Source organism: Rhinolophus sinicus, linkage group LG01, assembly GCF_036562045.2.
Source record: "Rhinolophus sinicus isolate RSC01 linkage group LG01, ASM3656204v1, whole genome shotgun sequence".
In the NCBI taxonomy this organism is placed as follows: domain Eukaryota; kingdom Metazoa; phylum Chordata; class Mammalia; order Chiroptera; family Rhinolophidae; genus Rhinolophus; species Rhinolophus sinicus.
Window position 1 is genome coordinate 36,054,946 of NC_133751.1, and position 23,813 is coordinate 36,078,758.

At 35.4% G+C, this 23,813-nt stretch overlaps 1 protein-coding gene across 19 annotated transcripts in view; it reads right to left on the bottom strand.

Annotated features, from left to right (window-relative positions):
- Positions 1-4,729: 4,729 nt before the first annotated feature.
- MECOM (MDS1 and EVI1 complex locus) overlaps positions 4,730-23,813 on the bottom strand; it is a 537,495-nt gene continuing 518,411 nt past the window's right edge. For 15 of the 19 annotated variants that reach the window (XM_019735571.2, XM_019735599.2, XM_019735580.2 and 12 more), the window contains 7 exons: positions 21,562-21,728; positions 20,412-20,489; positions 16,353-16,522; positions 14,297-14,441; positions 11,006-11,242; positions 9,966-10,149; positions 4,730-6,301 (listed from right to left, as the gene is read on the bottom strand). In XM_019735571.2, the coding sequence (XP_019591130.2) occupies positions 6,167-6,301; positions 9,966-10,149; positions 11,006-11,242; positions 14,297-14,441; positions 16,353-16,522; positions 20,412-20,489; positions 21,562-21,728 (1,116 nt within the window). In that variant the 3' untranslated portion in view covers positions 4,730-6,166. The remainder of the gene's footprint in view (positions 6,302-9,965; positions 10,150-11,005; positions 11,243-14,296; positions 14,442-16,352; positions 16,523-20,411; positions 20,490-21,561; positions 21,729-23,813) is intronic. The other 4 variants (XM_074327559.1, XM_019735624.2, XM_019735605.2 and 1 more) reach the window with 3 other exon arrangements.

A 23,813-nucleotide genomic window follows, 5' to 3' on the forward strand; every position in this document is an offset into this window, starting at 1 on the left:
AGTGAGAAGGCGAGAAAGCAGAAGCAAGGGTGACTCCATCAGCCGCAGCAACAGGTGATGTAAGCAATCGGCGGTAGTGACAGCTTCTGGGTGGCAGCAGCAGCAGCTATGCTTCCACAACCTCATGGTTAGAACTTCCTGGTGTCTGGTTTACATTCTTCTCTTCCTTTTGCTCTACCCGCCCTTCACAGCTTTGGTATACAACCTGCTGCACTAAATCCCTCTCCGTTTAAAATATTTAGAGTGGTTTCTGGTTTCCTTTCTAGACTTTGACTTCCTGCAGTCTTTTGATTCAGACAAATGCTTTAGTTTTTCACTGGCCATTATTACCATGGCATGCACCCCAAAGAAGTTTGCAAGTCTTTTCATGAATCAATATGTTTTAATTCTGAATAGCGCGTGACTACTTGGCTACAATTTTATTGTCAATCTTGGTATAGTCATCAGTAAGTGTCATAATTGAAATATTTTTTACAAAAATGATTCTTCAGAAATTCTCTGGAACAATGATTCCTGTGAGGATTATAAGGTCTATGTTTTCTGGAACAGTTCTAATTTTGCATGTGCTATCATGTTATCTCTCTGATTACCCTTGACATTACCAAATCATGTCCTGCCCTGAAAATATTGGCCCTTGCATATTTGTTAGTTTTTCGTATCATTCAGATGGTGTGGCTATTTATTGTTTTTGATGTCCACTTATTTGAAAGGAGCTACTCAATACGGCTATATGGGAACTGGCCTTGTCTGTCTGGTGCCTTTAGATGAGTTTAATTGTGCTCTTGACCAAGTAGGGTTTATTTAGGGTCAATTTAATTCTCTGTGCTTAGAATTTTAATCTGCACCCATTGTTATGAGCTCTTCCCTACGCACCTGGTAATTTCCTTTTCTGTTTGAGTTTACTAGAATTAGATTATTTCAGTTTTAAGCATCATATAGATAGACAGAAATTATACTTTTTCTTTTCTTTTTAATTGTAGTAACAAATACATAACATAAAATTTATCATCTTAATCATTTTAAGTGTGCAATCCAGTAGCAGTAAGTGTTCACACTGTTGTGCAACCGATCTCAAGTACTCTTTTCATCTTGCAAAACGGAACCCCTGTACCCATTAAACAACTCACCTTTCCTCCCTGCCCCCAGCCATTGGCATCTACCATGCGACTTTCTAGCTCTATGCATTTAATCAAATTCAAGGTGCCTAATATGAGTGGAATCATACAGCATCTATCTTTTTGGGACTAGCTTATTTCACTTAGCATCATGTCCTCGGGGTTTTATGCATATTGTAGCATGTGTCAGAATTTCCTTCTTTTTTAAGGCTGAATAATATTCCATTGTCTGTATATACCACCTTTTGAATATCTATTTGTATATCTATTTTTTGTATATCTATTCATCCAATCCACACTTTGATTGCTTCCACTTTTTGGCTATTGTGAATAATGCTGCTATGAACATACACATACAACTATCTCTTTGCAACCCTGTTTTCAATTCCTTTTGGATATACACTCAGAAGGAGAATTGATGGATTGTATGGTAGTTCTATTTTTAATTTTTTGAGAAACTGACAAACAGTTTTCCGTAGTGGCCTCCCCATTTTACATTCCCATCAATAGTGCACAAGGGTTCTGATTTCTCCACAGTCTCACCAGTATTTGTTATTTTCTGAATTTTTTGATACTTACCATCTTATACCCTTTTTCTAAATATATGTTGCACCGAGGACAGTCTTTTGTATTCAGAAATGGGTTGTGCAGAGTATAATGAACAATGGAATACTAACCTAAGTCTCTTGGGGGAGCTGGCTTGCTTTCGAAACTCACTCTTTGGGGCTCCTGGACTCAGTCTATTTGTTTTTTCCTTTCACTCTTCCCACTTTTCCCCACATTCCTTCCATTAACAATTCTTTAAAACTAGAGAATAAAATAAGTACCCTTCTTAACGTCACTTGCTTTCACATTTGTTTTCTCTCATGATAATTCTGCTAACTATTTTATAAAAGGTTTAACTCATGCCATGTTAATAATTTCAAAATGTAGGTTTGGGGTAAAAGTTTGGGTTTTTTGGTTGTTGTTTTTTTGTTTCTTTTTGGTTTTTTCCCCCAAAAAATGTAAGAAGGAAACTCAAAACACCTGCTAGGAATATGCAAACAAGATGACTAAGGTCCTTCCCTTATTAAGGAGGCATTTAGAATCTTTCAAAAGCACTAGTATTGCTGGTTCTGACTTGAGATAACCTGAATAAAGAAAGCCTGGGAACCAGTGCTTGGCACTCACCTTTCAGACTCTTCACAGCCAAGACTCAGACGCCTAAATGTCTCCCGGGCACAGTTGCATCTCTGACAGCCTAACTCTCCGTGGGCACATTTCCTCAGTTTGGAACATTCCTTTTCAGATTTCTTTAACTGTGCCTGAACCAGAAGGTCTGAAAAGCTTGGCTAAGTGTGGGTTAAAGAGAAAGGCACCCCTAGATTCTCAGCCAGCCAGTTCCTAGCCAGATGACTGTAAGCTACGTTCTTAAGCTCTCTGAGCTCCAGTTTCCTCATCTGTGAAACAGAAATAATGCTGCTTGCATGCAGGTCTATGTGGTGATTCACTGAGGCAATGGATATACATATTCCTGGCATGACACTGACACCATAGGCAATTTAAAAATTAATAACTCATTTTATTTATTCTGTATAGAAGTAAGATTGGTTGATGGTCATTATCTGAAAATAAAAGCATCAATGTGCCTATTCTTTGAATGGGTTTTTAATTGTCCTTTACTTTTTTGAGAGCTCTTAACAATTATACTAGATGTCTCATGTTTTCAAAGGACTGAGCTTTCTTTATTTTTCAAAGCCACATATTTGCTTAAGAAACATCTCTAACATTTTTTCTGGAAAATATCAATTCCCACTTTGGTATAATCTACAATAGATTCTTGTTATATTCTAAAATTGTCCTGTTAGCATAGTGTTTCTGTGTGTATGTACATATGCACACACACACACACACACACACACACACACACACACACACTCTATCCCCTTAGCTATTACCATGAAAATTATAAAATGCCTTTCATGCGTAGAACTGTTACCAAGTATTTCCAGAAATGCATTTTGATTTTCGACATTTACAGAAACTCAATGCAGTAGAAGGAGAAGCAGGTATTATTTCCCTGGTTTCACAGATGAGATTTTTGAGAGGTATGTGACTTGCCCGAGACCTCAAAGCCAGTAAAGTAGTGGAGCCAGAACTCAAACCCAGGCCTTCAGTTTCCAAATCCAATATTGTCTCGGCTGTATCTCACTGCCTCCCCACAGGGCCATGTGGTGGAGGACTGCTGGCGAAATGAATGGAAAAGAAAGCAGAAATGTAAGGCTTGAAAGCCTTTTCGGAATTTGGAGGGACTAAGTATTAGCAAACAACTGAAATGTCATGCTCATAGTCTAAGAAGAATTCAGTGCATTGGGAGTATTCAAATTGCTTTAGAATGTATAGTTATATTCTTTAACACAAAGAAAAATACACACATTCTAGACCTCCACTTTCTTAAGTGTGTTGTTCTTATATCCCAAATACTGGATTCTTCTTCTTCTATATTGACCAGATTTATAGCTTAAGTGTATTTTTTGACTACTTCTTCCTGTGCACACTTTCTATTTTTAAAAATCAATATTTATACCCCATATATTTAATTCCTATACCACTGACATTTAAAAAGGATATGAGGAAGTTTCTCTATGTAACTGGCATTATGGCTAAGAATAAATAAATGAATGAAGAAATTCATCTGGATCTATTTCCACGTGTCACACTTATTTATTTTTCAGTCCTTGTTAAAACCTCTACATTCAGGCAAAATTAGAATAACCATATAATACAACAATTGGCATTATATTTAAGAAGCAAAAACTATGTTCATAACTGGTCTCTCACAAGAGAATTTATCATATGAAAATACCACTCTTCACATTTCAACACTGTGTGTACATATATGAACACACAGAAACAATTATGGGCATGAAAATTAAAATACTATTAACTTACACAAGTGAAAAGCAGAAAACCTAAATTTGCCACACAGTTGAAATGATTGAAGGAATTATAGATCAAACCTGATGGAATATGGAGCAACTACTAAATGAGTATTTTGAAGAATTTGTAGCAATATGCAGGGAATTTTTTTTTCCCCAGTAAAGAAAGAAAACAAAATTATGTCTATCCTCTAATTATAACCTGATACCTAATTTGCACATGGACAAAGACTTAAAAGGATCATAGAAAATTTATAGGGGTTGTTTACTTTTTCTTTCTCCCTTGTGAATCAGTTAACAGTGTTTGTGCAATTAAAAGAAAAAATAAGAAACAGAACTCCTTTTGGCATGCACTATGCAAAACTGAGCAGAAAAACTGTAGGTTGCTCTGTCCTAACTAAAACGGGTGCCGCGGTCATGGAATGATACCAAGGACTTTTGTGTTGCACGTGACAGCATGACTTTGTACCACATGGAGAAAGTTCGAAACAATGAGCAGCAGATACCCCAACTCCTTACGGGCCAAGGGCTATCCCTTATGTCATCTCAAAACAATATAAACATGCCCTACATTCCATGCATCTGGAATGTAGAGGGGCATCAAGGCCCCAGACACCATATCTTTAAATCACTGGATCCCAAAGGGAAACGAAAATTGCTTGAGAAAGGAAAATACCACGCAGTGGGAAAAATAACCATTTTTGTAAGTCTTTATTTTTTAGTTGCTCCTCCCATAGTAATGCACTGAAAGGCATAACAGTTTATATTGTACAAAGCATTTGAAGAAAGTACCTCAACTTGCCAATTATTTCAAAATGAGATTACAAACAAAAAGAAAACAAGTCTGGTTCCTCAATAAAGGACAAAATAACTGAATACAGTCTGTTATTTACGTCTCTCTTTTAACATAAGGTCTGGAACACTTCATTTTACAAATAGGATTAACATGAACATAACATCGCACAAGCTTGCAGACAACCAGCATAAAATATGGGGTACAGTTTTTAATCAGAAGAATCATGCTTTCATGAAAGAAATTATAATCGTTTATACAATTGAATCGATTTCAGTATTACAAAAACTAAGTTGCATCTATTCATATTTATCTCATTAAGAAGGAAAACAAAACAACAACAACAAAAAAGGAATGTTAAGAAAAGCCAAACACTATCTGGCACTCCTCCCATACACAGGTCAAGTCACCTTGGTCCTTGAAATTCAGAAAGGGGCGTGCCTCAGACGTCAGAAAGTAGTGGCTGACTGGAACAGTGCTATTTTAATCAACAAACAATAGTTTGCCAACAAATAAATACATGATACACGCAACACACACAAAAAAATTAAACATTAAAAAACAGTGACATGATTGTCTAAAATCAAGATGTTATTACAAGGATTTGGCAAACATGTATTAGTGTAGTGGTACAGCGGTACTGGTGATGAACAGGTTACTTCACTGACTTAACCTCTTTGAGTATTGAACATCCATAGTTTACAATATACACATACCCTTTCTCCCTAATTTTAAACAAAGTACTTACGAAGGCAAAAGTTAACGGGAAACAAGTACTCCCTGTTATGTGTCTATAATGATCGAGTGTGCATTTCATCCAACTACTTCTGTCTTCAAAGGGTTAAATTACATAAAACTTTAACAAAGGAAAAAATTAAATCTGCAATTAAAAGCAACTGTTCCCAATCATGTGTCATGTGATCTTGTACAAAAAAAGAATTCAGTTCCTATGGAGTGTTCGTTCATATCAATGCTGCCATCTCAACTGTCCCTCTCACCCACCACCCACACTCTAGGGCAGGGTGACCTGGAAGATGCCTTCTCCCCAGCAAGTTTTTCATTTTCATTGAATTTCTTTAAGTCGCATTGATCCTCCAGAAGTCAGCAGCGGCTTTTGCTGTGCAAAACAAAATATCGAGAATAAATAGTTTCTTTTTCTTCCTTTCTTTTTTCTTTTTCTTTCTTTCTGTTTTTAATCATTCAGTTTAAGGTCACCAGACTTTAAATGAGTGACCCTTCAGGTTTCTAAGGCATTCTGCTCAGCAGTCTTTTAAATAGTCCTATATGAAAGAGCCATGCTACTGTTGGACTTGGTCCCACTCTGGTCAACCTTGGTAATGTCATACGTGGCTTATGGACTGGATGGCACTGGATTCTGCTGCAGCCCTTGCCATACTGTGCCACACGTTGGAAGAACTGTGGGATGTAGAATGGAGGGACTCCTTCTCAGACAATGACAACATCATAGCATATGCCTGGGGTAAAAAGGAGAGACTCAGTAAATGGCATTTGAAAAACATCACTTTTAATTTGAAGAACATTATTGGTGAAGGTTAGAAAGAGAAGGGATCCTGAGTAGGAGCGTCCCTCATGTGTGAGTTTGGAAAAGTGTCAGACGTGTGTGTGTGTGTGTGTGTGTGTGTGTGTGTGTGTTATGATGACATGGAATTACTGCTGGCCCTCAGTGCCTAGGGACCACAAAAGTGATACGATCCACAGAGCAAAACACTAGCTAGCCTACCCAAACTGTCAATTGTGCCTCCATTAAGAAACAGGAGTCATCTCCCTTCCCAACCATAAATATAACAGTCATCCATCCACTGTTTGTGCACACGATCAACTCACCAAAAATAGCATTGTGTGCTTATGACCGAAACTGCAAATATGAATAAGATATAGACTTGCCTTGACAGGATGATGGTCTAGTAGAGGAAACAGTTCAACCGACTCCTGCACTTTATAATTGAGAGCACTGAAGGTGAAATGACTTGCCCAAAGTCACTCAACTAGATAATGGGAGAGGCATAATTAAATCTTATTTCTGTCCCACTTTTAATCTAGTGTTTTTTCCAGTTCCCCTCCATGCTTTGAATATTCAATGCTGACACCCAAAGACCTTGAAAGTTGAGGTAGGTCAAGTCAGATCTACCAAAAATGAAACAAAACGCAAGACCCAACAGCGTTCTAACCTCCTTGTGCGCCACTGTCTGCTGAGCAGAAGGTGCAGGGAGGTGCTCTGTGAGGAAGTGCTCTTTCTTCCCGATTATCATGTCAAAATCTGAATAAGTGTTCAGCGAATCCCCCATTTGTTGCCAAGGAAAATATTCAAATGAAAAGTTTGGTCTTGACTTGGGAGTGAACTTTTCACTGTTGATTTGCTATTGTTGGTCTCATCCATTGCTAAACTTGCTTGTCAAAATGCTGCTGAAGTGGAATCATTAAAGTCCTGCCAAAGACATTCCACTGTCTGTAAACAAAGACAAAATGCCTCTGTTGTTAAGCAGAATTTCATCTCTGGGAGTCATGCTGAGACATGTGGCTGGTCTGTGGTTTCTTCCGTAATCATGGCATTCAGTTAGAAAATCTGCCCTTGCAGGCTGATTTTGATTTGCTGGGTGATTGCTCAAAATGTACACATTTGACTTTTATGTACGCAGTTTGCCTTCTGGACCTCTACAAAATCTCAGCAGATATATACCAAATATTTCATAAGCACCTATTTTCTGTTTCAGGCACTGTGCTAAGTCCCAGGGATTCAAGGATAAATACTATAGCGTCCCTGTCCTTTGTACAGTTTAAAGTATGGATGAAGTGAATGTTGAATGTAAACTGTCCATCCTAATTATGTGCTCACTTTTAGAGATGAAGATAAAGATTGGTCATCTCTAAATCTTTAACCAAACCCATTCTGATATTTGGAAAGATGGAAGGGAGTACAGAGAAAATTTTGGAATCCTGAATTTTAATCCTGGCTTCTAACCTGTCTCTACTCAACTAGCTATGTGATGTTGGGCAAGTTGCTTAACCTTTCAAGGTCACTTTCCTCGTATAAAATAGGGATCGTAATAACAAAATCTTGCCTCCCAGCGTTGTGGAGGAATCACAAGTACTAACTTACGTAAAGTGCTTAGCTCAATGTACCTAATACAAACAGTACCTATAATCATGAAATTAATTTTTGTAGGACAGGTTTTTCAGAGATTCCAGGTAGAATGCAGCCACTGTTGTACTGGTCAACAATTTTGGATTTAATCATTATAAAAATCACAGAGTAAATATATGGGTGTTTTGAGTAAAATGTTTTGAGTGAAGCATCTGAAATCTATTCAGATTACAGAAAATGGCAAACATAGAGTATCTGCCTTTTTTGATAATCAAAGGAAATAAACATTTTCATGCGTAAGGATCAATGCCCAGCACATAACTGACAGTTAATAACAAATGAATAAAGAGTCTCAAGAAAGTCAGTTTGCCAAAAGGCCTGCTGCCAAACCGCTATATGTGATATTATCAAGTAATAGTAAAAATATAAGCTGGGATTACAAAATGCTTATATTTATTTCTGTGACGGTAATTGTTAGCCTAGCTGGGCAGGTACTTTTTTTCAAAAGGCTGGTACTGAAATACATCATACCCATTAGCTCTAGATTTTTAGGCCCTCTGCTTCCTATTCATGTCTGAAAGTTTAAGGAATTTTTAGGTATCGTGTCTATGATGAAAAGTATTTTGGAGGAATAATTTTTAAATATTAAAAAATGAAAAGAAAACCTGGATCCCCCAGTTATCTCTGATCACCTAGGAAGGAAGAATGGGAAATTAAGTGTTTAAAAAAATATTAGCCCCCTTTTATGGTAGTCTCTAAGCGAAACTGAGATGCCTACTCTGACTAGTTTACTTTTAATGTTAAAAACTGAAAAATTCCTTTGTATCCCCACGGAATCATAGAGCAGGAAGGGGTCTTAGGTATCTTCTCCCTTCACCTCTCTTTACAATGAGGAAATGGTACCCACAGTCATGAAGTAATGTTCTCAAGTTCATGGAGCGTGGCAACTCCAGTGTTGAGGCTGGCTGTTTTAACTTCAATCCAGAAAGAACATTTACTGTGCCTATCACCATACATGATATCTTAGAGTTTTTACTGAATTGACTGATATTTAAAAACTTATATTATCCCATTGGCAAAATATTTTCCCCATCACATTGGCTGCTAAGACCAGCCCAAAACATCTCAGCCAAATAGAAAGTCATTTCTAAATGGACAAGTCAATATGGTCACAGGGTTTGATATGTCAGGCCACCTCCAAAATGGATGAATAGATCAAACAATTAGTCCAAAGTGACCAACAAACATGGTAATAACAGGAAGTTTGTTTTTGTTTTTTTGTTTTTGATTGACCTGAATGAACAATCTGGTTGAGTGTTGATATCAAGCAGAAAGTACTGAGTTCCTTTTTGTGTGTGTGTGTGTGTGTGTGTGATAAGAGAACTGAGGCTCTTTTAATTGGTATTTATGGATCCTTAAATAGATTTGTTTTAGTTATCATAGTGCTGATAGAATGCTGTAGAACCCAATGAATTTGGGTACCATTCATTTGTTCATTCAATAAAAATTGATAGGTTTCATTTCCAGATGTGCCTTTAAGTTGCTTCAGACTTTTGGCAACTCACTTCCTCTTTTATCCTCAGTTTACTCCTAAATTCTATAATTAGGTGACTTCTTAATTAAATATCTATAGTAGGGGACAAAAAATAGAGGACAGAATTCACTTTTCAAAAATCTTAAAATATAATTAGGTTGACAAAAATTATAGATGCAAAGCAATTAGAAAATAATTCTGAAGTAATATATAAGTAGGTGCAAAGAAACGTTACGGCCTATAGATGAAATAAGGGAATTGAGAAGTAAAGGAATTGTTATTGTAGGATATGGTTTGTCACAAAAGTTTCTGTGCAGAATGCAGCCATATTAATTGCTGTATTAGTTAATGATTTTGGATTTGGTCATAGAGTAAAGATGAACATTTTGAGTAAAGCACCTGAACCTGTTCAGATTTTAGAATACTGCAAACATAGAATATCTGCCTTTTGGCATCAAAGGCACAATGTCATCATAATGCTATACTGCTGGAAAATATATACCTGTGATTTGGACTTTCTGTGTAACGGCTGTTTAAGTTCCTCTGGCACATGGGAAGTACTAAAAGAAGAGAACTCAGCTTCAGTATATTGATTATCTTCCATTTTCCTCATTTTGAGGCTATCTGTGAAGTGCCTTATATGATCTAGAGCAGAAAGTCCAGTTTTGTATTCTTCCTCTTTATACCTAAAATGAACCAATGGGAAAGCACAGAGGATTTTTTTTTTCTTTTTCATTTTGTTATGCAACCAAATAACTTTGCATTTGAATCTATACAGTTGTTGAATGTTATATTATATTTGCAGTATAAAGTAGCATGCATCAATTATTGGGTTCTTTAAAAATGTTTACAAATATTATATCTTAAATATATTTCTTTTAAGATTTTTCATAACTAAAGCAAGCACATATTTGAGATAAAGAGGTGAAATCAATGACATGTGAAATCAGCAATGCAGTGGAGACAGAATTCATACGTTTATAATTTTCATTTAAAATAAAGCCAGTTGCAATAATATTTAATCAGCACCCATTATCCATATGAAAATATAATATTCCCATTAATTTCACTGTTTGGTTAATCTCTCCATTTAAAAACTCTATCATCTATATAGATTACATATATGTCAAATGAAGTGAAATTTATCTCAATATTATTTGACTAATAACAAACCAGACTATTGAGTGAATTAGATAGTGTTGAAATCTCTATTTTTCTTTAAGTTTTTTTCAGTAGAATCTAAATAAATGATCTTGTACCTGTGTAATTTTCATTTATCCTTCCTACCTCAGGTTAATCAGAGTTCCACAAACACTGATGTATTTATAGGCTTGTAGGTTATGTTGACGGCTACATTATTTTCATCTATTTAAAATTAATTCACTGTGTATGCTTTGCTAATTCAAATCCAATTTTTATGACTTGTTACTCACAAATTGCTTATCACCTGAAATATTGCTCTAATGGAAGAACAGAACAGGAGGAATTATAACCACGTGTATCCACTCTTGCTTATTTATTAATGTCACCCAAGGCACTTACCTCACTGGGGACGTCTTGCAACTCATCTCCAGGGCGCTGGTTTCTTCATAGTCATCTTCAGGGTTTCCTTCATGTAAATTACTTGTCACTGGTTCCTTTCCTGTTTTACCAGTAATATCATTGTCTTCATCCTCCTCATCTAACAACACCTCATCTTCCACTTCCTCGTCATCCAGTAAATCTGAATTTTGACTGGTCACTAAAGCCTTTTCATCCTTAAAGTGACTGCCATTCATTCTTTCAAAGCCATAAAAAAGAAACAGGTCCAGTTATTGGTTTCATGTTTAAATATGCATTTACCTTTATTAGCATGTCTTCCTAATAACAGTTTAGATTTTCAACATTTCTATAGTAAATTTTAGTTTTTATGCTTTATGGCAACCATGGGAAAATAATGAAACCTCACAAAAAGGAAAATGAAGAAAAAATAATTGGGTGATTAGTTAGATTATAAATGGAGCCTCCAGCAGAACTGGAAAAACAATCTCAGGCTCATATTCCTTATCAGGCCTTTCCCTGATAAATGATACTGTTACATATGATATAAAAAGCACACTGATGTTTTCTCTACATAATGTTACCTAATTACCATACAAGTACCCACCATTTAAAATAATAGGTTTTTGGAAAATTCATATCCCTGCACAACATTGACAAAAGTTTCGACACACATGCCTAAAGTGAATCTAAGACTTTAAAAAATGGTAAAGTAGCTGCCAAGGACCAACAGGTATCTGATATTTCTAGGTGACATTGGTGGTATAATATCTACTCAAACTTGGAAGTGATTGAGAGCTTACTTATTTGTGCTATTTTCAAATTATGCTTGATGGACTGAATGTAAAACATTCCTTCATCCCATGGTAATACTGGGGTGGGAAATTATTTAAAAATGTAACTGTACAAATATCTTTTGAAACTTACATAGCAAGCATGTCTAATATAATGATTTTAAAAAAAGACTATTATATTTAAAAAGTCACTTGTAATATTTTACTTTGTGGTTGCAAGGATTGCAATATGTGATTCAAAAGTTTAATTATAAAAAAAGAGTTTAGGGGTGGCCTGATGGCTCAGTTGGTTAGAACGTGAGCTCTTAACAAGGTTGCCGGTCAATTCCTGCATGGGATGGTGGGCTGCGACCCCTGCAACTAAGATAGAAGAAAACGGCAACTGAACTTGGAGCTGAGCTGCACCCTCCACAACTAGATTGAAGCACAAGGACTTGGAGCTGATGGGCCCTGGAGAAACACACTGTTCCCCAATATTCTCCAATAAAATTTATTTTAAAAAGTTTAATTACATAGATGTCCCAATTTAATACATTTGATAGTATTTATGTAACTAGGATAAACTTTTCAGGCTTTAAAGTAAACATTTAAAATATGTGCAAATTCAAGTTAAATTTCATAGTAAGATTTAAAAGTTGAAATTAAGTTACAAAATAATTATAAATGTTTTGAACTAGAGAATATCTTCTCCTGTCTCCTTTTAAAAATATATGACCAGGGAAGTTAAGGCACTTGCCCGAGTTCAAAAAACTTGTTAGAGATGAAACCAATAGGCATCCAGGTGTCCTGATTCCTGGGCCATTCATAATCTTTCTATTTTGTCATGCTCTTTCACCTATTTACTAATTCAAAAATCTTGCTAAGAATAAAGTTCTTGTTACAGTCATGTACTATTTTCACGTTTAATGTAACTATTTTTCACATGATGACCCCTATCACTTTGCCACATTTAAAAGGATGAGTGCCATCTAATATTTAGATTTCCAAGGTAAAAAAAAAAAAAATTTGAGTGTGACATATGCTTATAGCAAAAATCCATTTGAACAACAATGGTCATATCATCAAGTTTTTTATACAACCAATCTCTTAACCTCTTTTATCAAATAACGATGAAAACATGGTTTGCACAGACATAAATTATTATTTTCCAGTTACACTGCCAACTTGCTAGCTTAAATGGATCAAAATTGTTATTTAAAAAAATGAAAGAAAAAGTAAAAGAACAAAAGAGTGCATGGATAAAAACCAAAAGTAACAAAGCCAACATGATTAAGAAAACCTATTTGTTAATTATGCTTTCAAATGTGGCAATTTATGGGGGATAAATTATTCGTCAAAAGTAGCATGATAGGAGATGGGGGGGTAGTTAGATGACTCAATCTTCTTACTTCTGTGCTGTTTAGACATGTTGAAGCCAGATGTTGCAGCTATATGGTTCACAAATCTCCAATTAAGAGCTAGAAAATCTGAACAGGCACCTCTCAAAACCCAAACGATGTTTTCTGTTTAATATTTCTTATTTGCATCATGTAAATATCATTATTAATATGCAAGGACATTATTACTTTTCTTACTTATCTTTACTTTGTACCTCTGGTTATCTGCATCATTGTCTCTCCCTCCCCTCCCCCTCCCCCTCCCCCTCTCCCTCTCCCTCTCTCTCTCTCTCTCACACACACACACACACACACACACACTCACAAATGGGTGAGCAGAGTGAAAGATACATCCAACTGCACAAGTTGTAGTTCTTATCAGACTTCTTAAGGCTGAAGCATCAGGCAATAGCAGATAAGTCCTTTTTACTTTTGATACATTGCCATACAGGTTGAAGGACAGACGTGGTCATATATTTGTTATCTTGGGAAATGTTTATTTGAAGCTTGCCTTAATGGAAAAACTGCCTAAAATCATTAACTTTGACTTTTAATAGCATCAAAATAGAGGACACTAAAAATAATACTTACGTGATAGAAAGTAATGGTACTTTCATTAATTAACTTCATACTACTTTATGTACTGTAGCATCCTAATATAATATGCTACATAATAGTAACCACTATTGACCACTGATACAATTGAGTCCCTGTGATGACCTTCCCTTCTACTTGGCAGGTTTTGATAAAATATTCTAATTAGCTGTAAAGAGAAGCAGAACAGACTGGTGGTAAAAGGAAAAAAAAAGGGCTTTGGAACCAGATTGCCCAGGTGCATCCCACTTATGACTTACGTGACCTCTGGCAAGTTATTTAAACTTTGATGTCTCCATTCCTTCACAGATAAAATACATATTACACAATAACAGTCACTATCTCATAGGGTTATTACGGTCATGAAATTATTAATACATGTAAAGTGCTTTGAAGAGCATTTGATATTTAATCTGCTACCAGCCTTAGGTGGTCGATAGTAGGGTCACCAAAGTAAACACAGCAAATGTATTTGAAAACAGGTTTATTTCAGAAAGCATAGAGTTTAAAAAGGAAAACTCCAGCTTTACCTCTCTTCTGTGTTCCTTGGAGACTGGCTATTGTGGTTGCTATTCCCAATGAAATTTCGAATTTCTGTGAAGTAAGCATCTTCTTTGTCATCAAGAATCGCCCCTGTACTTTCCAGTTCAGAATGAGGTGACGATGTTGCTGTACCTGATGGGAGAGAAAGCCTTTTGTGAAAAAGACTATCATTTATATGGCAACTTATTTTGAATCTCATTCTTTCTTAATTTGTTCAATGTTTTTTTCCCCTAAAACAAGCTCTTTTGAATATTAATAACAATAACTTTAGGAGGTCAAAGTCTTCCTAATTTATCACAGTACACATGCCAATGAAAGTCCCTTAGGGAATATTTTGAACCATTGAAATCATGAGGTGTAGTATCTCAGGGATGTTATTTCTCCCACTAGCTCCCTCCTATTCCCACTGTGACATGGGACATTTTTATTTATACAAGAGGAGATAAAGTGAAGCAAATTATAGAGAGGTCTTAAATGGATTCTGCAAGAATATGTTTAACAGTCCAGTTGTAGTCAATATGTATTCATTGCTCCTGTGCTAAAGTATGCTACCAAATAAAGACTGAAAACATGCTGAAAATTCTGCATTCTGACTTGGTGAGCTAAACTGCGGATAGACTGAGGATACACTGTCCAGAGATTTGTGTGTATAGTATTAAGAGGACAATATTAGATTTGATGATTACAAGATGATCTTCAGCTTCCTTCCCTACAAAATTAGAATCATATACCTGCATCACAAGATTGCTGTAAGGTTTCCATAAATTTACAAAGTTATAAGCACTTTATATGTGGTCAAACTGTATACTAACATTCACTTCATACTGTTTATCTCGTCCACAAAATATCTACAATTTAATAGTTCATCACAATAATCTAGATGACAAAAACAAGAGGTTAGGCCATCCCTCAGCTTAATAAAGTTATAACCTGGGTCAACAAATATTCAATTTTGACATGTTACATTTTTAACTTATCGTTTTTCTGACGTAATTTTGACTAGAAGAATTATAATAGCACACCGTTAAACTATAGCCAGTTTTGTATACTGGATTAGACTTCTGTCTCTAACATTTGATGTTTTTAAACCATGATCATTAGATTTTTGGTTTTGAGGGAAATGAACAGTATATATAGCTCTTAGTAGTCATCCAAGATCATAAGCAATGTGCTTGTACAGTGGAGGAAGAATTCATAAAAAAATCATTTCCTTAAGGTTTCCACTTTGTGTGTAAATCCAACTTTTTTCTGTTCTTAAAAATCTCATTTCCTGAACTCCATGCTCTCCTCCTCCCCCATCTCCAATTCACTTCCCTACTTCTCTAGAAACCAATTGTGGCTGCACAGGTTGGCTTCACACACATATGCCAGCTGGTAAATAGTAATTAATGGCTTGCTATCTAACAATTAGAAGCCAAAGGCAAGAAAACCTATCAGCTCTTCTGCTAACTAGGTGCTGGCAGGTCTGGGTTAAGGGAAGTTTATTGCCACTTTTTAACTTAATTCTACAACAGAATTTGTGACCAAAACCACACACCACTATCATTTGCTATTAATCACTCTGATCGTATCCACAATGTTCTGTCACTAATCTCTAAAAACATTACCCTAGAGAGATTCTCTGAACTCCAGGCCTTCTGCAAAAGCATCCATGGTTTCTAGGCTAACATTCAGAGTGTGGTAGTCTGGTGCTGCTTTCTGGAAACCCTGCCACTCCTGGGGGTCACATTCTGTGCCAATAGGTGCAAAGATTGTTCCCTGCAATTTAAGAAATCTTGATTTATAAGTCTCCTGTGAGTTTGGATCATGGTTCTCTTTGCTTGAGATTGCCCATTGGGATGAATCCAGGAAAATAAAAAATAATTCAAATAAGGCTCTGAGTTGTATACTATTCAACAATCACATCACTCTAAAATCTCAAGGAAAAACAAATGTTCACAATAGGATCTGATTCTAGAGTCAAAGTGGAATGAGAGAAGAAAGATTATGTTTTCAAGTAATAAAATAAGCCATCTTCTCCTCATAACACAATTGATTACCTACCAGACATGTTCCCATTCTCATGTTTCTTGAGGTGTCTGTCTAAGTTGGTTTGTTGACCAAAACACCGATCACATAAGTGACACTTAAAGGGCTTCTCCTTGTTGTGGATGTTGCGAACATGCCGCTGCAAGTTAGAAGATATGCTAAATGATCTGTCACAGTATTTGCATCTGAAAAATAAACACAGAGAAAATTTACAAGCAAATCAAAAGATATTTCTCAAGACTAGTACCCCAGATATCTAAAATTATCACCCATAAAACACCACTTTAGAGAAAAGGCACAGGCAAGAAGACTATTCACACGGTCAATTCCAATAGACTTTGATTACTTTATAAAGATTATCATGATTTTATGGAAAATGATAATAAAATACTGGTGATTTCATTGCTCCTAAATTTATTAGGGTAATCAGTTCCACTGTTTTAAATAAACCTTATAAAATTAAGGACATTAAGAAATATTAGTATTTTTTTATCTTCTTCCTCGGACAATACAACTAAATGCTCTGTAAACAAGCATGGAACAAATTCACATATTCTTCAAATAAAGTAAAAAGATCATTTTTTAATTCAAAATTCAGAGTCTGAGTAAACAATTTCTTAGTAAACTCACTTTCTCAATTGCGAATCCTAAAGGAAATTCCTTTATCTTCTTCACAATAACAATAAACATTCCAAACTTTTAAAACTGAGGAAATGTGAATAGTTTAGTCTGATAGCAAAGATACAGATTTTCATAATCTGTACAAATTAGGAGCCTCCAAATCCTTTATTAACCTTTAAACTGTTACAAAATAAAGTTAGAGTGCCACTAAATTCTCCTTTTGGAATAAAAACAAAGGTCTTCATTAACCTCCCTTCTCCCTACTCCCCCAGTTTTCCATTTCTACTCTTCTTTAAAGAATCTGTGGCAGTTCTGAACCAGGTTAGTTTTTCAGGAAAGCACGTATTATTAGTTAGCTAATTATTTCTGCCTTCCATGAAATAAAAAAAAAAAAAAAAATCATAAATGTTGGAGTTCTCTTTTATATATAAAATTAAAATATAACTCCCTTCTCCCCCCGCCAGCTCTTACTGGTGAGGAGGAAAAGTGGTAATTGAGGGGGTATTCTCTAATATCTTAAAATAAAGATTGCATTATTTGTTTATGTGATTTTTTTTTTTTTGGTATGTGTGTTGTTGGGAAAAAAAAAAAAATCAATTTTCTCCAGATAACTTTTAAGTGAAAATGTCTAATTTAGCAGCCAGAAAATCCTCAGCTCAGTCTTCCATGTGTGAAGAACCCTTCTCCTCCCACTTCTGAATGCAGACTCTGTGGCTCAAGTTCTCTACATCAAAAATCACCCCATTCCACTCCAAGTGTTTGGGCTTCTATGGCTGTCTCTATGTGATGCCAGAAGTCTAGTTAGTTCAGTGGGGAAAATAAATCTGTTAAACTAGTTACTTTGGCATAGTATCAATAAACCAACTCAAAGACTGATTTAATTTCCCCCCTTAAAAAACTGTTCTGGCATCATGAGGTTCTTCAACTTTCTTCACTTATAATATTGATTTCAAAACTTGTGAAACCCTACATTGATAGTAGTTATAATATTTTAGCCTCTTCCTTTGGGTAAAAACAATATATATATATATGGAGTCATGGCCTTCTCTACAATAATTTTGTCAACTTCCAAGGCCCACTGCAACGAGAACCATGGTACAATTACCACAATTGTGTTGTACTAATAAGCAGAACAACCTAGGAAATACTGATAGAGAAAATATACTCCCACAAAACATTTCAGAAAAATTTTTACTCAAAACATTTTCCACACAAATCGTGAGGAAGAGAGATTTTTTTCTTTGACATGCTTCCAACTTTCTGCCTGTATGAAACGGGACTTTTCCAAATCTAATAAACATCATCCACACTAATATAAATAAAATTCGCCAATCAGGATGTTCTAACCAATAATTATCTGTTACTTTGTATCTTTCCTTTGCTAATGTCTTGGCAAAAGATTGAGTGCTCCTAAATAAAAAAATCATTCCATTCTACTCCAAGAAATTAGTAGGTGGTTAAAAGCCTAAGTTTCAGAAATGCTTAAAATGAACACATAACACAATCATGAGCATTACATAATTAAGAATTTGGATGTAAACATAGGGGTCACGGGAGCCTATGGGATCATAGTATGAGATAAAAACCCTGACGTGAGAGCTCTAGGTCTGGGTTTTAACTCTGGATCTGTTAGTACCAGACTATACAGAAGGCAAATGGCAATTGTGGATCTGAATTTTTTACTTGTAAAACAGGGGAGCTGGGTAAATACTTAAGATCACCAGCTATGCCAATATTTTGGCTTGTGTTTTTAAAAGCACACAGACAATAACAGCACCATTTATGGGATAGAATAAAACGACTGCATTGAAGTATAAAGAAAGGGCAAAACGAGCGTAATATCACAGTTGCATACCAGGCCCTTGGCCATAACAAAATGTAAGTGTGGAAATCTTTCCCTTTACTTAAGCAGAATTCCTGGGATCTGAAATTTTCTCAAAAAGGGACATTTGTGACAACATGGATGGATCTTGAGAGTATGATGCTAAGCGAAATAAGTCAGACAATAAAAGCAGAGAACCATATGATTTCACTGATATGTGGTATATAAACCAAAAGCAACAAAAGAACAAGACAAACAAATGAGAAACAGAAACTCATAGACACAGACAATAGTTTAGTGGTTACCAGAGGGTAAGGGGGGCGGGGGGTGGAAGATGAGGGTAATGGGGATCAATATATGGTGATGGAAGGAGACCTTACTCTGGGTGGTGAACAGAGAATGGGATTTATAGATGATGTAATACAGAATTGTACACCTGAAATCTATGTAATTTTACTAACAATTGTCACCCCAATAAATTAAAAAAAAGAAAAGGGAAATCTGTTAACACTCCATTTTTACATCTCTCTGAGACCTATTATATCAAGAGCGTCCTATCACATATAAAGTAGAAATATCACTTATGATTAGCGATTTATAAAACATATAGGAAAGCAAAGAATCTAAGAAAACGCTGTTATTTTCTAAGTTTAAGTCACTCTAGTTTTCTCATAAAATTTCCATTATCTTCAAATAAGTATTGGTCTGCCCATTTTCTTATTCTTGTATATAAAATGTCTTTGAAACCTGATAAAGCATTTATTTATTTTAATGGAAAAAGTGAGCATTCAGACAAAAATAATTTTACACATATGCAATACATAAGAATTTCAAAGCCAAATGAAATTATTAATATAATATTACATAAGATAAATAACATTCATTCCTTTGAAGAAATATTTATGAGTACCTAATACTATGTCCTAAACATTGCACATTAAACAATGTAGATTATATTTTTAAATTGGACTGGAAAATGTTGATTATTTTCATTTTTTAGTAAACAATACTACTAAAATTAGACATAATACTAAAATTAGACATGTGTCACGTGACTGATCTTGACATTTAACAGAATAACCTAAGAGGTGCTTTAGAAATTGTTGCTAGAATTGCCCCTCTTCTCATAATACATTCCATTTTATGTGTTCTACCCCAGTTCCACATTTTTTTCCTCCTTGGGGGCTTAAGGTTTATTCCTTAAATTTTCTAATGGGACCTGTGGACATTGACTCAACTGTACTTGGAAAACAAAGTTATATACCAATTGTTAACTCCTAGCAGAGATTTAAGGCTTGGAAAAGGAGGCTGCACTGCTATGATTACTGTCAATCAAAATAACACTAATTATTGAGAAAGAGCACTAAAATAATTTCTAAAATGACTTCAAAATGGCTAACATTTCTTAAACACTTATTCTGTACTAGACATTGCTAGAACTTTTAAAATGAGATATAAGAAGCTTGGATTAAAGAAATGAGGACTCTTCTAATTTTTATCCTAGCCATTAGTTAATTCTTCTTTGACTCAAAATCAAATAGAATGCACAAAAATCCTTTAAAATTGTGGCAATGCGTCCACTTTAATTATCATAGTAGTTATCAGGATAGTTAGTAAAAATCTCGTCAAACCTGTAAGGCTGCTCTCCTGTATGGGTTCTCAAGTGCCGTGTTAGGTTCGCAGACCTTGGAAAAATCTTGCCACAGTATCTGTTATGGAAAGATGTTTACAAGAGAAAGTCAGCACAATCGATTTTATTTCACTCAAGCCACATAGAAGCCAGATGCTTATTCCTGATTTAATTAATCTTGCATGGAACTCACATGTCTTTGGTATTTAAAATTTGCAACAAAGCCATTCTACAGATATAAATAACTCTACAAATAAAGACTGCGTTGTGAGATCTGGTTGAATTTGATCATGCATAAGCATGCAGTTTATGAAAATAGACTTTAGTTTTGATGACCCCCATACGCCTCTATATTAACTCTGTATCTTTATATTCACAAAACTAAACCAGACAAGGGGATACAAAAATGACAAGGGTCTGTGATTCTGGGTTGACGTAAACAGATTTCAAATGTTTCAACTCATTTTACATGTTAACCACAGTGACAATTCTCTGTACATTGAGTGGTATCAGATCAGACAAGATTCTAAGACCTCATCCATCAAGGTATGTTGCTATAAAACCTTTTCTGGAAACAGTGACACATTTTCCAAAGAGCAGATAAATTGATATGCCTGATGCCACAAATTTCTAAGGACAATTCAGAAATTATAAGCACAATTTATTTAAAAAAGAAAACAGAAACAAAAAACAAGCTTTATTGTACTACTGATGAGTAACAAGAAACTTATTAACTAGCTTTCTTCACTTCTCAACCTTATTCGTCCTTCATTAATGGCCTTATTCTTCAATGCCATGACAATTAATAAATGTATGCTTGAGGACAGTAGTATTATACCTTTGGATGAAAATAATTAACTGTGAAAGAAAATTCATAAATATCAAAGTGAAACAAGTAGATAGTATTTGGACTGTTTCCAAACTCATTTATCACAACCAAATGGCCTGTGTTAAAATTCTCATTTAATAATAATTTTTTTAAAACCACTATTTTTATATCTCACTAAATAAAGAGTACTTTGAAGTGCTTGAGATCTATCATGGTCGCTATTAATCATCCAATCAAGAATAATTTCCAAAACAAACAGCAGTGCCTTTGAAATCAGAGGGGAGATTTTTGGAAAGCCAGCCATAATTAACTTTGCAGTTACCTGCAGGTATAGCGTTCTTTTCCTTTCCTCAGGAGGTTCTCTGGCAAAGCATTGGGAGGCGCTCTGAAGTTGAACATGGAAGGAACTGACTGTAGAAGTTCACTGGCCTCAGGTTTTAGGGCACTGAAGCTCTCTAGCTTCTCCGCCATGTTTTCAATAGCTGACATCTGAAAGGCAAAAGCACAAGACCATGAGGGGCCCATCTGACATCCGTTCTTCTGTAATAACCTCTAGTAAACCAAGAACATCATTAATAAAATGGAAGCTGAATGCAACTGTCTGTAGAAAGGTTGTGATGTCCCAATATTATACAAACAATAAGAGAATTCATTGATTTTTGAAAATAACAAAGGTTATAACGCTTATAAAATGCTGGGTGGACTTTTTCATAAGACCTGGGTTAGATCATTTTACAATAATCTGATATACAATTGAGCAGTGAAATACATGAGAGATAATAAAGCTAAATTAGATTTTTATTAAATTAAGTGAGAGCATTAATATTATGTTAGGATACCAACAGCAGATGAGAAATTATAGGGAAAGGTCCTGTATGCCTGCCTTGTTAATAAAAACCATGGGAAGTATGGAGTCCCATGAAAAGAACTCACAGTATGAAAAACATCAAGTGTTCCAAAGCTACAGCTTAAGCCAAATGTGTCTATTGCAGAAAGAAAAATTAAATGGGTAAGAGGTATTTTGCCTAATACTATGTTAAATTAATATTTGGATATACCAGATTTTAAGTGGGGTTGTATACAAAGAATTTTGATGAAATATTAATTCGTTCTGGGCAAAGATTGAGTTGGAAGAACAGTTCACATAACATTATAACTTCACATAGTATAATTTGACATGGGTGTTATAAGATAAAGGGAAAAATTAGTGTAACCACACTCTTGGAGAACTATTCTTGAAGAAAAACTACCCTGCTGAATTCTTCCCCTCAAACAACCTAATTTATTTTGCTTATAATCTTCAAGTTTTTATCCACCTGCACGTGTATTTGACAGTCACAATCAGAGGGTGACATTTAATTTAAAGTTAGCTTGATCCTTAATGTCCACAGTTAGAGGGACTGTCCCCTTTCCTTCAACACTCCCAAAATGTTAAGTTTATTCAGTGCTTACATTTTATTTGGAAGCTGCTTAGTACTGAACTTTTTAAGTAGAAAAAGCAAACTCTCAAGCCATCTTGTTAAATCAACTCTCCCATTATTTATTTGGTTCTCAGGGCACTATGCCACTGGAGAGCTCAGAGAGCTGTTAAAAAGGTGTTTGCACTCTATATGCCCTCTGTATGTTTCTCAAAGACCTGGGATGGTAGACCAGAAGACTCCATGCAAGGATTAAAAATGGTAACAACTGCACATTCAAGCAACCATTCAGCCCAAGACGATGATTCTTTTGCGCGTGAGATGGCAGGACAGAGTCGGAGGCCTAATTTTCAAACTCTAAATTTCAAACTCAGGTAAAATATAAAAGGTAACAATTTCTACTCAAAAGGAAAAATTAACAAAATTATATATTCCATGGACACACATGGACACACATCTGGACAGAATACCATTGACTTCTTAAGCTAGGGCAAAATCTTCACAGGATGGTCTGAACATGATTCTCTTCTTACAAAGGGAATATTTTATGTTTGATTCTTCAAATGACTATTCATGTTGTAGTTAGCTCTCTTTCTTTTCCCTTTATCCTGGAGCCTGTTCTCCCATTTCAGGCCCAGACTCCTAATGCTAGCTACAAATTACAACGTACAGGGTACCACTGCCAATTTGCCAAATGTCTTTCATCAAACACAGTGCAAAAAAATCTCAGAGGAAAGTCAAGATACATTTACTTGTCAGACGACAAATGTGAACGCATTGGGAGGCGGTAGGAGCTATAAGCTCAGGGGTTTGATTCATAATCACTCAGCTGCTAAAACATTCTCCACAGATGCAAGCGGACAGCACATTTGTCACTATGAAGGATTTTGACACATACTGATCACAGGACAGAGATATGGAATGATGATGCTGCTCAGAGAGGTTGGCGGAAACTCTGTCCCTGCAGAATACGGTCATTATCCCCCTCTAGCCAGAGCATTAGCATGTTCCTATTACTTGGGATTTTATTTATTAAAAATCAATCCAGAAATATTTTATGATACTGTTTTATTTGCATTTATTCCTTCTAATTGTTCCTTGCAGAAAATCATTTTGATATTCCACCCACTGTGGAATAAATTGTCCGAGTGAAAAA